This window comes from Phyllosticta citriasiana (genome assembly GCF_038021145.1).
Source record: "Phyllosticta citriasiana strain CBS 120426 chromosome Unknown IWZ02scaffold_9, whole genome shotgun sequence".
Classification (NCBI taxonomy): Eukaryota; Fungi; Ascomycota; class Dothideomycetes; order Botryosphaeriales; family Phyllostictaceae; genus Phyllosticta; species Phyllosticta citriasiana.
In genome coordinates this window covers 689314-701167 of record NW_027117286.1, presented here as the reverse complement: position 1 = coordinate 701167, position 11854 = coordinate 689314, and the positions used below count along the sequence as shown (strand labels likewise).

At 55.7% G+C, this 11854-nt stretch overlaps 6 protein-coding genes across 6 annotated transcripts; 1 reads left to right on the top strand and 5 right to left on the bottom strand.

Moving 5' to 3' along the window:
* Positions 1–258: 258 nt before the first annotated feature.
* Positions 259–2914, bottom strand: IWZ02DRAFT_404912 (thiamine pyrophosphate enzyme, N-terminal TPP binding domain-containing protein). Its single transcript, XM_066765658.1, has 6 exons — positions 2575–2914; positions 2495–2529; positions 2183–2441; positions 1786–2111; positions 1192–1735; positions 259–1106 (listed from the first exon to the last, which is right to left on the bottom strand). Exons 1-6 carry the CDS (start codon positions 2737–2739, stop codon positions 663–665), a joined length of 1773 nt encoding a protein of 590 aa, XP_066621205.1. The 5' UTR covers positions 2740–2914; the 3' UTR covers positions 259–662.
* A 232-nt stretch (positions 2915–3146) lies between these two features.
* Positions 3147–4996, bottom strand: IWZ02DRAFT_312519 (Alpha/Beta hydrolase protein). The gene is made up of 2 exons (XM_066764086.1): positions 4655–4996; positions 3147–4604 (listed from the first exon to the last, which is right to left on the bottom strand). Exons 1-2 carry the CDS (start codon positions 4811–4813, stop codon positions 3174–3176), a joined length of 1590 nt encoding a protein of 529 aa, XP_066621204.1. The 5' UTR covers positions 4814–4996; the 3' UTR covers positions 3147–3173.
* Positions 4997–5179: 183 nt separating this feature from the next.
* IWZ02DRAFT_380922 (Spo7-like protein-domain-containing protein) lies at positions 5180–6523 on the top strand (the record flags this gene model as incomplete). Its single annotated transcript, XM_066765134.1, has 1 exon — positions 5180–6523. One exon carries the CDS (start codon positions 5180–5182, stop codon positions 6521–6523), a length of 1344 nt encoding a protein of 447 aa, XP_066621203.1.
* Positions 6524–7252: 729 nt separating this feature from the next.
* On the bottom strand, positions 7253–8029 carry IWZ02DRAFT_491979 (uncharacterized protein; the record flags this gene model as incomplete). The annotated part of the gene is made up of 1 exon (XM_066769805.1): positions 7253–8029. One exon carries the CDS (start codon positions 8027–8029, stop codon positions 7253–7255), a length of 777 nt encoding a protein of 258 aa, XP_066621202.1.
* A 1177-nt stretch (positions 8030–9206) lies between these two features.
* Positions 9207–10271, bottom strand: IWZ02DRAFT_312524 (uncharacterized protein). The gene is made up of 3 exons (XM_066764087.1): positions 10124–10271; positions 10000–10041; positions 9207–9938 (listed from the first exon to the last, which is right to left on the bottom strand). Exon 3 carries the CDS (start codon positions 9881–9883, stop codon positions 9440–9442), a length of 444 nt encoding a protein of 147 aa, XP_066621201.1. The 5' UTR covers positions 9884–9938; positions 10000–10041; positions 10124–10271; the 3' UTR covers positions 9207–9439.
* Positions 10272–10516: 245 nt separating this feature from the next.
* IWZ02DRAFT_434568 (uncharacterized protein) lies at positions 10517–11785 on the bottom strand (the record flags this gene model as incomplete). The annotated part of the gene is made up of 1 exon (XM_066766374.1): positions 10517–11785. The coding sequence occupies one exon, from the start codon at positions 11783–11785 to the stop codon at positions 10517–10519; it is 1269 nt and encodes a 422-aa protein (XP_066621200.1).
* Positions 11786–11854: the final 69 nt, after the last annotated feature.

Here is an 11854-nt window from a genome sequence, read left to right as displayed (position 1 = left end):
ATTTCCTTTTTGGGATAGATGGCAAGACAAGAGGCGCAAGCCGGAATAGACGGTAATGGTAATGGTATAGTAATCGCTTCCAAAGGATCATGCTAATTTCTTTTCTTAAATCTCTGTGAAATGGTGAGTTGATGATTAACTTGATGTCAAGTAGGGTGAAGCAAGACGAAGGGGAACCTGCGAGTGAGCACGACTTTTGAAGTACTGACATGGGGCGACTAACTGAAAGACATCTCGAACATTCTGTTGATATTAGATTGGGTTCTGCCCATGAACATGATGCCTAACAGCTTCGGAGGGACCTCAAAGCAGCGCGTATTCTGATTTGACAACAGGAATGACCTAGAATTCACTTTTTTTCTTCGTTCAAACCGACCATTCACAAGGGTGGACTGCAAGTGCAACGCCACTTGGAATAATCGAGTACTGCTTTGTCTCTCACGTAGAGAAAAGACAAAGGAGGCTGGTACTCTTCCGAAGAAGAGAGATGTTGGAGTACATCTACCAAAATATCAGCAATCCTTTGAAGAGCAGGGGTGCAGTACGCGGTAGCAGACCGAACCACTCAGACGGCTGTCCTTTGCTCCTTCAAAAGCCAATTTGAACTTTGTCAGTAGACAGCTCGAATTCGTAATTCAAAGAATCCAACCACTTTCCCTCCATCACGCAGCTTCCGCACAATGCTTCCCCTCGGACCCATCCAGATGCGCATCCAACACCGCCGTCGTGCCGCTCAAAACACTCTCAACCGCCTCCTTCAACCTCAGCTCCAACTGCTCCACCGTCCCCGCCGAGCCCGCCCAAACGCGGCCACCACTGGCCGCCCTCGCGATCCCCGCGTAGTCCGGGCTAGGCGCAAAACTGATATTGATCTCGCGATTGTCCACCCTGCTGCCCTCGCCGTCCGGGTGCACGAGCAGCAGGCTGCGGCGCGGCGCGTTCCAGCCGTTGTTGTTGAGCACGACGGTCAGGATGGGGATGTTGTAGCGCTGCGAGATCCAGTAGACGCTGCTGGGGACTGAGAAGAGGTAGGTGCCGTCGCCGACGATTTGGCAGACGAATTTGGGGGTGGCGGAGTCGTTGGTTGCGAGTTTGATGCCGAGGGCCTGTGGGATGGGTGAGTGGTGTTAGTGGGTGGTTTTCAGGGGTTGGTGGGGAAGAGGGGAAGAGGGAGAAAGGAGAGATGCTTACGCCTCCTCCTGACCAGCCTAGCCCAGCGCCGCCGCAATTGATCCAGCTGCCGGGCTCGTCGGGCTGGATTTGATCGGCGACGAATGGCGTGTTGGTGACGGCTTCGATGACCCAGATGGTGTCTTTGGGACACGCTTTCCGCACGGCTTTGATCAGGTACGACGCAGCAAACGTGCCGTCGTCGTTTGGCCTTGCCAGCTGCGAAATGGCAGCCAGCTTCTTCCTGTGCCCTTCTTGGAGCGCGGCCCAGCGCTCGTCAAAGGTGCTGGACTTTAGTTTTTCGCTGAGTTCTGGTACGTTGATGTACCCGTTCAGCTGTTCGAGCGCTACCTGCGAGTCTGCCTTGTACCGCGCCAGCGCGTCGATGTAGAACAGACGGACCTGCTTTTTCAGGGGGTCCGAGTCGACGTGGTAGATTTTTGCGCCCTCTTTTGGCTTGCACTGCGTTGGAATCCACGGGACGTCGCAGTCGAGGACCAGAACTACGTCGGCGGTCCTTATGCTCTCGTCGTTGCCGAACCGCATGCCCAGCCATGCCGGATGCCTGCCAGCGTGAGCGTCGTCCCAAGGCTGAGGGCGAGTCGAGCGACTTACGTTGCCGGAAAGCACATGTCACTTCCTCCCGTATCCAGGACTCTCAGGCCCTTGATCTTGTCGGCTAGCTTCACCAGCTCGCCTACTGCCCCGTGGTTGCGGCCAGAATAGCCAGTGATGACGAGGGGCTCTGAAGCATTTACAAGCGCTTCGGCGATGGTCTTGACTCCTCCAGGAGGCAGAGCGCTGGGCTCGACCGGATTCCAAAAGCCTTGGTTGAGTGCATACGGCTCGATTTCTGCTTCCATGACTTCCCTTGCACCACAAAGGTAGACGGGGCCCTTGGGGTCGGAAGTCGCAAAGCTTAGCGCACGGTTGACCAGTTGCTATCCCAGAAGCAATTATTACTTTTCCTAGCACACCAATGACTGCAGAGGACACCGCTTCATTCACTGACCTTGACATTCTGCCCCGCCTTGATCTCCGCCGCATACCGGCAGTACTGCGAGACGATGGACATCTGATCGTGCGCGTCCTGGCACCAATGGATGTACTCACTCTTGCTCCCCCTCATTTCACCCTCTTGCGTGACGGGCGTGACGCCCGCAAAGACCAAGACTGGTGCACGTCCGGCAGACGCGTTGTGCACGGCAGCAGCCAGGGCTTGCGTGCCGACATCGACGTGCACGACGACGCATTGAGGTTTGTTGGTGAGCCTGTCTGGTGTCAGCATTTGCAGGCGTAGGATATTTCATGGAACCAGGGGTACCGGGCATATCCATCTGCAAGTGAAAGCGCTACCATCTTGGAAAGTTAGCAAAGGGTTGATTTTCAGAACAAGAATCGTACCTCGTTTGGACAGGTAATAATTTTGGGAAATCGACCATCCGTTTTCCTCTGACCTGCAACCATTGCTTCAATGATGCTCGGATGGTCGCTCCCTAGATTGACAAAGCAGTACCTGACTCCGGCGTCCCATATCGCCTCGAAAAAAGCCACCGAAGTCGTGTACATTTTGAAATGGCGAAGAAGTCGGAAATAGAGGGCTTCGTTAGCACAAACTCGACGGCGAAGCTCTTGATATTCCAAGACTGATCAGATTAGACGGGAATACAAGCGTTGTTGATGGAGTTTATTAGTCCTGCGATTGATCAAGGAGCATGCACTAATACCCCACATTGAAGTTATCGTCGTCGGCTTGCTGGGTCGGTGACCGGGGTCTGGCCGGGATGTGCATGCCGAATACCCGGGATCCATCTTTATGTCAACCTCATCTGTCATTGTTTTGCCGGGCGGCCAAATGGGTTCGAGAGAATATTGTGTCGTCTTTACATTGCTTCCGAGCTAAGAGTCTAGAGTGTTATATGCAAGTACATCTTGAGCCAGTGAACTAGGTATCCGTGTGCCAACGCCATCTCCAAACGCCTCAAACATGAAGCATAGCAACATTATTTGGCTTCTTTCCTTGGCTTCTCCCGTCTTTCTACGTCTTTCATCTCCTCTAACATGACTTCGTTGAACTGCTCTGCGCCGTCGAGATAAACGTGGTGGCCAGCCTTTCGGATGACCAAAACCTTGGCGTCGCCATTATCTCGCCTCTTTTCCTCTTCGCTTTTGCCTCGTAGGGCCTTTGCTTTTTCTTCCTTGAGTTTTTGTTCTGCGGCAAAGCCGCCCTTGATATCCATCCAGTCGTTTTCACCGTACATGAAGACGACGGGAAGGCCATTCTCCCTTGGCTTTCCTTGGTCTCCCTGCTCATCAGGGATGGGTCCAGAATGAACACCGAGATATTGTCTTCCAACACCATGGATACGTCGGATCAAGGGGCTGCGGGCAAAGGCGCCAGGAGCAAGGATGTACGCCAGGGCATACTCGCCACTACCTCTTTGACGGAAGAGAGAATAAGAATAGTCGTGCAAAGCTTGCGACTCTTCAGATGGAAGATGCGCAAAGCGTCGGGAAGTCCAGCCCGAGACAAGTCGTGGTCCGAGTGGTCCAGACCAGCGGATGAGAGAAAATGGGCTAATGTTTGCATCCCATAGGTAGGCCAACCATTTTGGAAGCTGTCGCCGCGGGGGCTTGCCATTTGGCGCTGAATCTGACTTTTCCACTCTGCCCTGCTTGGAAGCCTCAGATATGTCTGGGTTGGTGCCTTCAGCAGTCGCGTTCTGCGACTGCGTGAATTCGTTCGCCAATGAGGAGTCGCCCGGCTCGGGCATGTCCGCGTTGACAGCATAGGGGTCTTCGGGGATACCGACAGGGCTGGCCAGGATTAACTTGTTCACGCGCCCTGGGTACTTGAGAGCGTATGCAACTGCCATGTACCCGCCCAAGCTGTGGCCGAGAACAGTAAATCTCTCGATATTTCGCTTGATGCGCCATTCCTCGAGAGCGTCGATGAACCAGTTCTCGGCCTCGGTGATTTGAGACTGTCGGTCTTTGCCACTCAGCTTGAACGGGGGACGGCCGCTGCGCCCCATTCCCAGCCAGTCAAGCGCATACAACTTCCAGCCCTGTGCCCGGCTGAGCCCTTCGTAGTTTTTGTAAAAGAATCCGAGACCGGCTCCGTAGCCATGAAGCATGACAAGGTTGTTCTCCACGTCCTCGCCGACGCGCTCAACAGAAAACTCATTGAGAGCCCGGTCTTTCCCCGTGAGCTCAACCATGGTTGAGTTCCACCGTCTTGGGCCATACGGGTCTGTCACTGAGTTTGACGTCACAGGTTCGGCGACATCGGCGGGATCCTGGGAGACGTTCATGGAGGAAGGCGAGGTGGAAGGGGGCGCAGAGCCAGTCTGGGTGTGCGTCGGCGGCTTTTGGAGATAGGGAATGAAGGACAGGACTTTGTTTTCGGTGACTGCAGGCGATAAACCAGCCCACTGGATGTTGTTAGCTGGTTGCGCGTTGCGATTTGACGGGGACGCCTTACCCATTGGGAGAAACCCTCCTTGTAGCCAAGAGGAAAGTAGCCGTTGAAGCCTCGGCCATTTGGACCTTGTGGCGGGACGGTCCCAGTCTGCTGCTCTCGCTGCGAAGCCAAGGGGCTCTGCTGGGTCCTGGAGCGGTGTTCTTCGTCGTTGGAGGCCATGGTTGGGTAGTCGGCGGGGCTACGGGCTCGCGGAGGTGGCGGCCTTGCGAAGTGAGGAACGGGGAATCGTGGAGCGCGGGTAGTCAAAACGGCGATGTACTGTAGGGCGGACTTGAGAAGAAGCCTGCCACATGGATTTTGTAGTCGAAGATGTAGGATCAGGCAACAATGAAGGGTTGAGGAATGGACAGAGATACCTTAGTGATGTTAGCTCCACGTCCGAGGATCGTCGTCCGCCGCCTTCAGGTGTGACCCGACCCGCCTGGATCTGACCTGAACGTCAACAGTCCGCTCGGCCTGCCATCCAACACCAACGCCACATTCGCCCCATCATGAATCGATAGCAATCTGTGGCCACGACGACAAATGTCCGAGTCGAAGCTCGACCAGATCGTCAAAGGCGCCCCGCCGCCCTCCGTCACCGCGCCCCAAGTCGCCCAAGCCGCCCGTCCACAAGATGAACCCGCCGCTCGCCCCCAAGACCCAACCTCTCTCCTCCCTTCCTCTCCGCCGCAGATATACCTCAACCTCTTGATCCTCGAAGCCTCGATGCGCTCACAGTATCTGACTCTCCGCGCCCGCCGTCGTCAAAACAGTTTTGTCCTGGCCGTTCTTGTCCTGTGGATTGCCTATTTTGGCTATGCCATGTTCCTGCGCCCTCGTGAGGACGGCGGTGTGGGAGGCAGCGTCTACTGGGTCGTTGACATGGGAGAGAAGCTGGCATTCATTTCCGGAGTCGTCATGGGGATACTGTTCTGGGGCACAGGTCAGTGGGACCGCGGAGTTCGCTGGCCGCGGCGCTGGATTGGCGTTGCCAACAGAGGCCTTCGCAGCATGAACTGCAAGATTGTCCTCATCAGGGGCCCATGGTGGAAAGAGCTATTTAGCTACCTAAACTTCCTGAGTCCGTACCAGTTGCTTTTCCCCGATCCCGGCACAAGCTACCAGTACATTGACTATCCCGTGGCCGAACGGAGGACACATTTGAGGAACAAGAGTGGCCTGCATGAACGCGAACTTTTGGAGGAGGACGTTGCTCCAGGAGGAGATTACATCAAGCTTTTGCTCTTGCCAAAGCCATTCTCCGCCGACTTTCGGCAAAACTGGGAAATGTATCGAACAGAGTACTGGGAGAAGGAGAATGAGCGCCGCGCCCATTTACGCAGTCGCGTCAGGCAAAAACACATTGATATTGCCAAACAAGAAGGGGGTTGGCTATGGTGGACGGGCTGGCGAGGGTGGAGACGTGGACTAGGTCTGGGCAAAGGCGGTGCAGACGCAGAAAAGTCACATCATCAACATTCTTATTTAACTTCTTCATCAAGACTTGAGGTGCCTAGGGACAAGAAGAGGCGCCCCAGCATCCTCAAGGACAAAACGAGGGACAGGTCCAACTCTCACTCGTCATCGCGCAGCACAACACCAACGCTGGAGCTGGACGACCGGAACAGCTTTGACTCGAGACGGTGGAGCAACAGCACAGTCGACGGCAAAATCGACCGACGCAAAAGAAAAACCCCGGGCTCAATATCCAAGCCATCGAGACTGACCCCCGCGAATACTGGAGGCTCTAGACCAACAACCCCTTCATCAGCAGCTGGCGACGCTGTTTCGCGGCTGTCCAACAGCATAAGCCTTGGCGAAGACAGCGACCGCTCGGCTACGTTGACGCCAGACGAGAGATTTCCTTCGACTACACCGTCTGCCTAGTTTTTAGAGCCAGCCAAGTGCATTCTTAGCGTTTTAATACATGGGTGTTGGGCTTCTCCGCACACGCGTACGGGCGTAAGCCGCGGCCTTTGCCAAGATGATGGAATACGTTTTCTTTGCAAGTTTTTTGATGAGAGCAGAAGACCAATTTGATTCTCAGTCGTTTACCGCAAAATTCCCCAACGAAGTCATGCAACAGTCCCAGGCCTTTCAAAATGTCATACATCAGTCTAAAGTGGTTAACTCTTCCTGCTTACGCCTCTTTGACGCATGGCCCTTGAAGACCAGCAATAAGTTGGCCTCCTTTCGGTTTCAATGCAAACATTTTTAGACGCCAGCCGTCCAAGCCCCTCACAGTTTCCATTTGCCGTTTCCATCTTACAAGTCCGCCAAAAAGAAGTCTATGTGCGAGCCAGCCAGGCTGCAGAATATTACAACCCCCCATCCGTCGCCAAGACCCTGCAATCCTCCTACCAAAAAGTGTTAGGCCGGACATCACTCTCATCAATCCTTCACCTCCACGTCCAAATCCCAGCCACCTTTTCCGGCGTCCTTCCCCATCCCATTCCGGCACCGGCCCGACGGCGCTCTGCGAGAAGCGGCGCTGCGTATTGGGGGCGCCGGTCGTCAGCTTCGCTTTTCCCCCGCCCTGATCCAGCAAGCGCAGCAGCCGGAACATCGTTTCCAGCACAGCGGGCCGAGGGCTCTCCAAGGGCTGGGTTGCGATGGCTACACCTGCGCCGGCGTCGGCGCCTTGCGGCCTGCTGCGCTGGGCGCGGCCATTAAACTAAACTGGCCCGCGCCAGCCTTTGCGCGTGGCGGCGGCGGCGGCGGCGGTGGGGCAGAGGCGCCTCTCAAACCCTCTCGTCCACTCACCGCAAAGTCATTCTGCGGCGTCGCACTTCTAGACGGAGGAGGAGAAGAAGAAGAATCAAAGCCAAACTGGAAAGCGTGATGGCTGTTGCTATTGTTTCCCACGCCGCCCGCCGCCGCCGCCGCCAGCTTCTTGTGACCGCCATCAACATTGCCGCCGACGCGCTCCTCACTCCGAATCGAATAGCCATTGGTGAGCCGAATGCCGTGTTCGGGCGGCGGCAAAGGCGGCGTCGTGGGGAGCGGAAGCGGCGAAGACGCCAGACTAGCGAGGCGGGCGCCACGACTGCGCCCTCGACTTTTGTTGTTGTTGTTGTTGTTATTGATGTCTTTCGCCGCCGCATCATCCTCTTGAGCACTGCGTCGGGTTAGGCGGCGCACCCATGCCGCGGGCGGGTCGACGGTGCAAAACAGGTAGAGGAACAGCGCGAGCAGCAGCACGATGCCGACGGCGATGAGGCCCGCTTTGACGGCGCCGTCGTCGCCTTTGGCGGCTGGCGAAGAGCCGAGCCCGGATGCGGCGGAGGCCGGCTCGATGTCGGCTTCGTTGGGCTGTGGGGACGCCGTTTGCTGCTGCGGAAATGGCAGTGCAACGGGGATGGGGAGTGGGAGTGGGAGTGGGATTGGTGACATGAGTGACGTGTGCGAGTTTCGCTAGAGGAACTTATCGTTTCTCTTTGGTTTTACGTTGAAGGAGCGTTTCGAGTTTGACAGAAGGGTCGTTGTCGTTTAGTGAGGGACTCTGAAGGTGCTATACAGGAGAGAGCAAAAGGGTCTTGGTGAAGCGAAGGGCTGGTCCAGCAGCGCGTGCGGACCGAACGTAGGTAGAAAGCAGAGCAGTCAGTCTATCCTTTGCAATGAGGAAACGAGTGTACCTATGTGGCGGATGAAGGAGAAGAGCACGACGAAAGGGCTATTTACTCGACGTCGTCTTTGGAATTGCCATGCTTCAGAGACAGATGCTGCAGGAGTTGTCTTGCACATCTGCCATTATCTCGAAGACAGCGCGACTTCGAGGAAGACATGGCTGTACCCTCTCAATAGAAAGTCGCGACAAAGACAAAGGAGCAGTCGGGTGTCTCTCCCTTCTCCAACAATAGCGACAGAGCCGCACTCGCCACGCGAGACCATCTCCGCATTCCTTGTGTCACTCTCCTGACTCCCGTCGCCTCCATCTGTTTGCTTTTCCAATGACATCAATGCGCGGTGCGCCGCCGCCCAGCCATGATGTGTGTGGCCGCCACCTGCCGTGGTCGTTTGCAGTCTTGCAGTCTTAGCCTGACATGACGCTCAAATCAGACAGACCAGACCCTTTGCGCTTGGCATCGTTTCATTCAGAGCTCGCTAACCACGCATCATGGTGGCCAGGGAAAGCGACAACGACCCTGCCCACAATGGTTGGTCGAGCCAGACGTCGTCATGTGCTCCCAGCTCGAGCTTCTGGAACTGCTCTTGTTCAAAGTGCGGGGACGCTGCGGTGCGAATGGGATGGCTCTGACTGCCTATGCCTTGGGCGGACGCACAGCTAAGCTGGTTACCCAACTATTGCGCGCGCTCTGTCGATCTTTTGTCTGGTAAGCAGCTATTGGGGGCTAAACCTGCAGCTTTGTGTTGTGCTTGGGTCTGCGGCGTCAGTGGCAGTCTCCGCATGCGGCCTAGCCCGCCATGCGCTGGTGGTGGCTGCGAAGGACGCATGTCAGATCATCAACCCTTGAGTCTAGTCGGCATCGAAAAATGAAAAAATGGAAAAAAGCAGGGACACGAAGGGATGTGCAAAAGTGTCAAACTATGTCACGCTTAGCGTAACGTCATTTGTATTCTTTCTAGATGATGATGATGATGATGATGATTCGACTCCGAATCGGCGGTTAGGGGATTGATTGATGTAAAATACATGAGGTGTTGGTACTATTAGTGCATTCTGCTAGCCAGTTGGAGGAGGCGCTAGAGTGGTAGGCCCACGGTATATGATGATGAAAAAGCAGAAATCAGGACCAAAATCAGGAGCGAATTGACAGAGTGGTACAGCGGATCATCATCCCTTTACAAGAGACCAAGGGCCAGGAGACCGGCGCCAAGGACACCGCCCATGGCAGGAACGATGCCGTTTGCGGCGTTGGTGTTGGTGGCACGAGCGGCAGACTCGGTGGCCGACCTGGCAGCAGAGCTGGCCGAGGCAGCCTGCGAAGAGGCGCTGCGGGTGATGGATGAGATCTCGGAAGAAATGCTGGAAGCGTCGGCACCGGTGGCAGTGGCACCAACGGAGGACAAGCTGCTGAGCTGGCTACTGACCGAGGCCTGGTCAGAGGTGGCAGAGGCCAGGATCGAAGATGCGTTCGACGAGGCCGAGGCGAAGACGCTCGAGAGGGACGAGCTGATGGAGCTGGCGTCCGAGGCAAGCGAGCTGGAGATGGAGCTGACGGCCGTGGTGTTCTGAGCAGCGGCGAAGGCGCCGAAGCCAGCAATGATGACGGGAGTGAAACGCATGTTGATGGTGTTTTGGTGGGACTGAAGAGTCGGAGTGTCGAAGAAGTTGAGGAGGCTGTGGCGGTCTCAGCTGGTGGTCGTTCGATGATGGAGCTGAATGCTGTGGTAGGACTCACCTTTTGTGGTCTTGTCGAGGAGCGAATGGATGAAGAAGGAAACTGGCAAGGCAGCCGTCGGTGTCGACTCTTATACCTACAGTGCTACGTCATGGCCTGACGGTAAGCAGAGCGTCGGACTCACCTCAGCTAGGCATGCCGGGGCAACGTGGAGGCGGAGAGTTACTCCAAGGAGGATGCGGGTACGATGGTGTTCCTGACTTGGCTGGTGGATTCTCAGTCCTATGGGACGTGGCGCAGGACCATCAAAGAGGTGGATGCGTTGCCGAGGATTACAGGCAGCCTCGAACGGCCAACGAGAAGAATGAAACAGCGTCAGGGCGCAGCGCCATGGCCTCGTCGCCACTGACGGATACACAGATGATGACAAAGGATGATGGTTGCGTTTTGGGGTCGTCGAGAGGTGATCCCGTGGTACCAACGCGCGTCCTTGGTAACGCCTCAGCCGTGGCGCATCATCATCATCGTCCAGTCCTCCTTTTGCGTTTGTCAAGCTGTTTCTTGCCACACTCCCCCTCTAATCCGCTCCGCGGATCCGGACTACCCCATTGCCGTCATGGCCTCGACCCTCACTGCTGTCGGATCCGCAGGTGCTTCCATGGCCAACTGCCTTTTTCCAACGTTTCTGCATCCTTCGACGGACAAACTCTGCCCTCAGCTTGTTTCGTCCTTGATACTCCGACGCTATGCTGCTTGTGTCGCTGAAAAACTCGGCCCACTCCGTGTCGTCGTCAAACGTCGTCGTCGTCGGCTTGCGGAGTCCAAGAAATTGCCCGCCATGCGATTTGATCGGCCAGCATTCCCCGCCACCGAACATTTCTACCCGGCTCCAGAACTGCCATGTCCACACGTCCTGGATGAATGCCATGGGAATGGCATACTGCGACCTATACGCTCTCCTGCTCGGCGCCCGCTCTTGGCCTTCGTCGCTGTGGCAGTGGGGCCATTTGGACACAAACATGCCATAGTGCATGTGCAGACCGTCGCCAATGCCATCAATGTACCCGCCAAAGACGAAACTCTCCCATGCTCGGCCCAGCTCGCACCGCACTTGATCCATAAAGAACGGCTCGATCTTGATGCTGACTTCTGGCCGGGGAGAGGTGGGGTTATAACTGACGACAGCCCAGTTGAACGCGTGACACAACTCATGCACGAGTGTTTTGGCGAAGTGGAATGACGTGCGCAAATACGAGGCGTGCGTTGGCGGGGACGAGGGTGCTTTCATCTCGCCAGGAAGATGGCCAACGACAGTCTGCTGTAGAATTCGGGTATACTCATCGCTGAGTTCCGTGTGCGAGCCATGAGTATCGGGAGAGTGCAGAAGTCCTTGCCAGTCCATTATGTGAGTCGTGGCGTCGGCATATTCGAGTCTCGCAAATCCCCAAGTGTGTATTTGGCCGAGGTAATCCAAGTCCCTCAATACATCCATCTTTTGCATGTCATTTAGGGGCCCCATTGGTGGGTCGAATCGCTCTCCCAGGCGGCCGTAGGTACTACTGAGCAACTGGTTGCGGATCAATCGCCTGTTGTGTTTAAGACCATACCAGAAGGGCAAAAAAGTGGGCGCTGTGAGCATCTGACTAGCCAGACGCAAAGCACTGTGCATCGATTGGTAAACCGCCGGATCCATGTTCAACCATCTCTCGAATGCAAATATCGGATGGACAGGACATCGTAGGGTGTCACCAACAAAATCTGAAGTCGTGTCAATGTACCCCGAGTCGCGCAATTCCTCAAATGAAATGTGGTTAAACCAAAGAGGCAATTTGCTGGGAGATTTCATTTTTCCCCAAGTCGCATGGCCCGCGAGATCATGTATGCTCGGAGGGCTGGGAGCGTGTTCGAGTTCGAG

What these genes read in the sequence shown, in the direction of transcription:
- IWZ02DRAFT_404912 (XM_066765658.1), bottom strand. Translation starts at nt 2,739, where the DNA reads ATGTACACGACTTCGGTGGCTTTTTTCGAGGCGATATGGGACGCCGGA. An exon ending in TTATTACCTGTCCAAACGAG is followed by an intron (nt 2,530 to 2,574) that starts GTACGATTCTTG and finishes TAACTTTCCAAG; the next exon opens with ATGGTAGCGCTTTCACTTGC. An exon ending in GACATGTGCTTTCCGGCAAC is followed by an intron (nt 1,736 to 1,785) that starts GTAAGTCGCTCG and finishes TCACGCTGGCAG; the next exon opens with GCATCCGGCATGGCTGGGCA.
- IWZ02DRAFT_312519 (XM_066764086.1), bottom strand. Translation starts at nt 4,813, where the DNA reads ATGGCCTCCAACGACGAAGAACACCGCTCCAGGACCCAGCAGAGCCCC. An exon ending in AGGAGGGTTTCTCCCAATGG is followed by an intron (nt 4,605 to 4,654) that starts GTAAGGCGTCCC and finishes AACAACATCCAG; the next exon opens with TGGGCTGGTTTATCGCCTGC.
- IWZ02DRAFT_312524 (XM_066764087.1), bottom strand. Translation starts at nt 9,883, where the DNA reads ATGCGTTTCACTCCCGTCATCATTGCTGGCTTCGGCGCCTTCGCCGCT.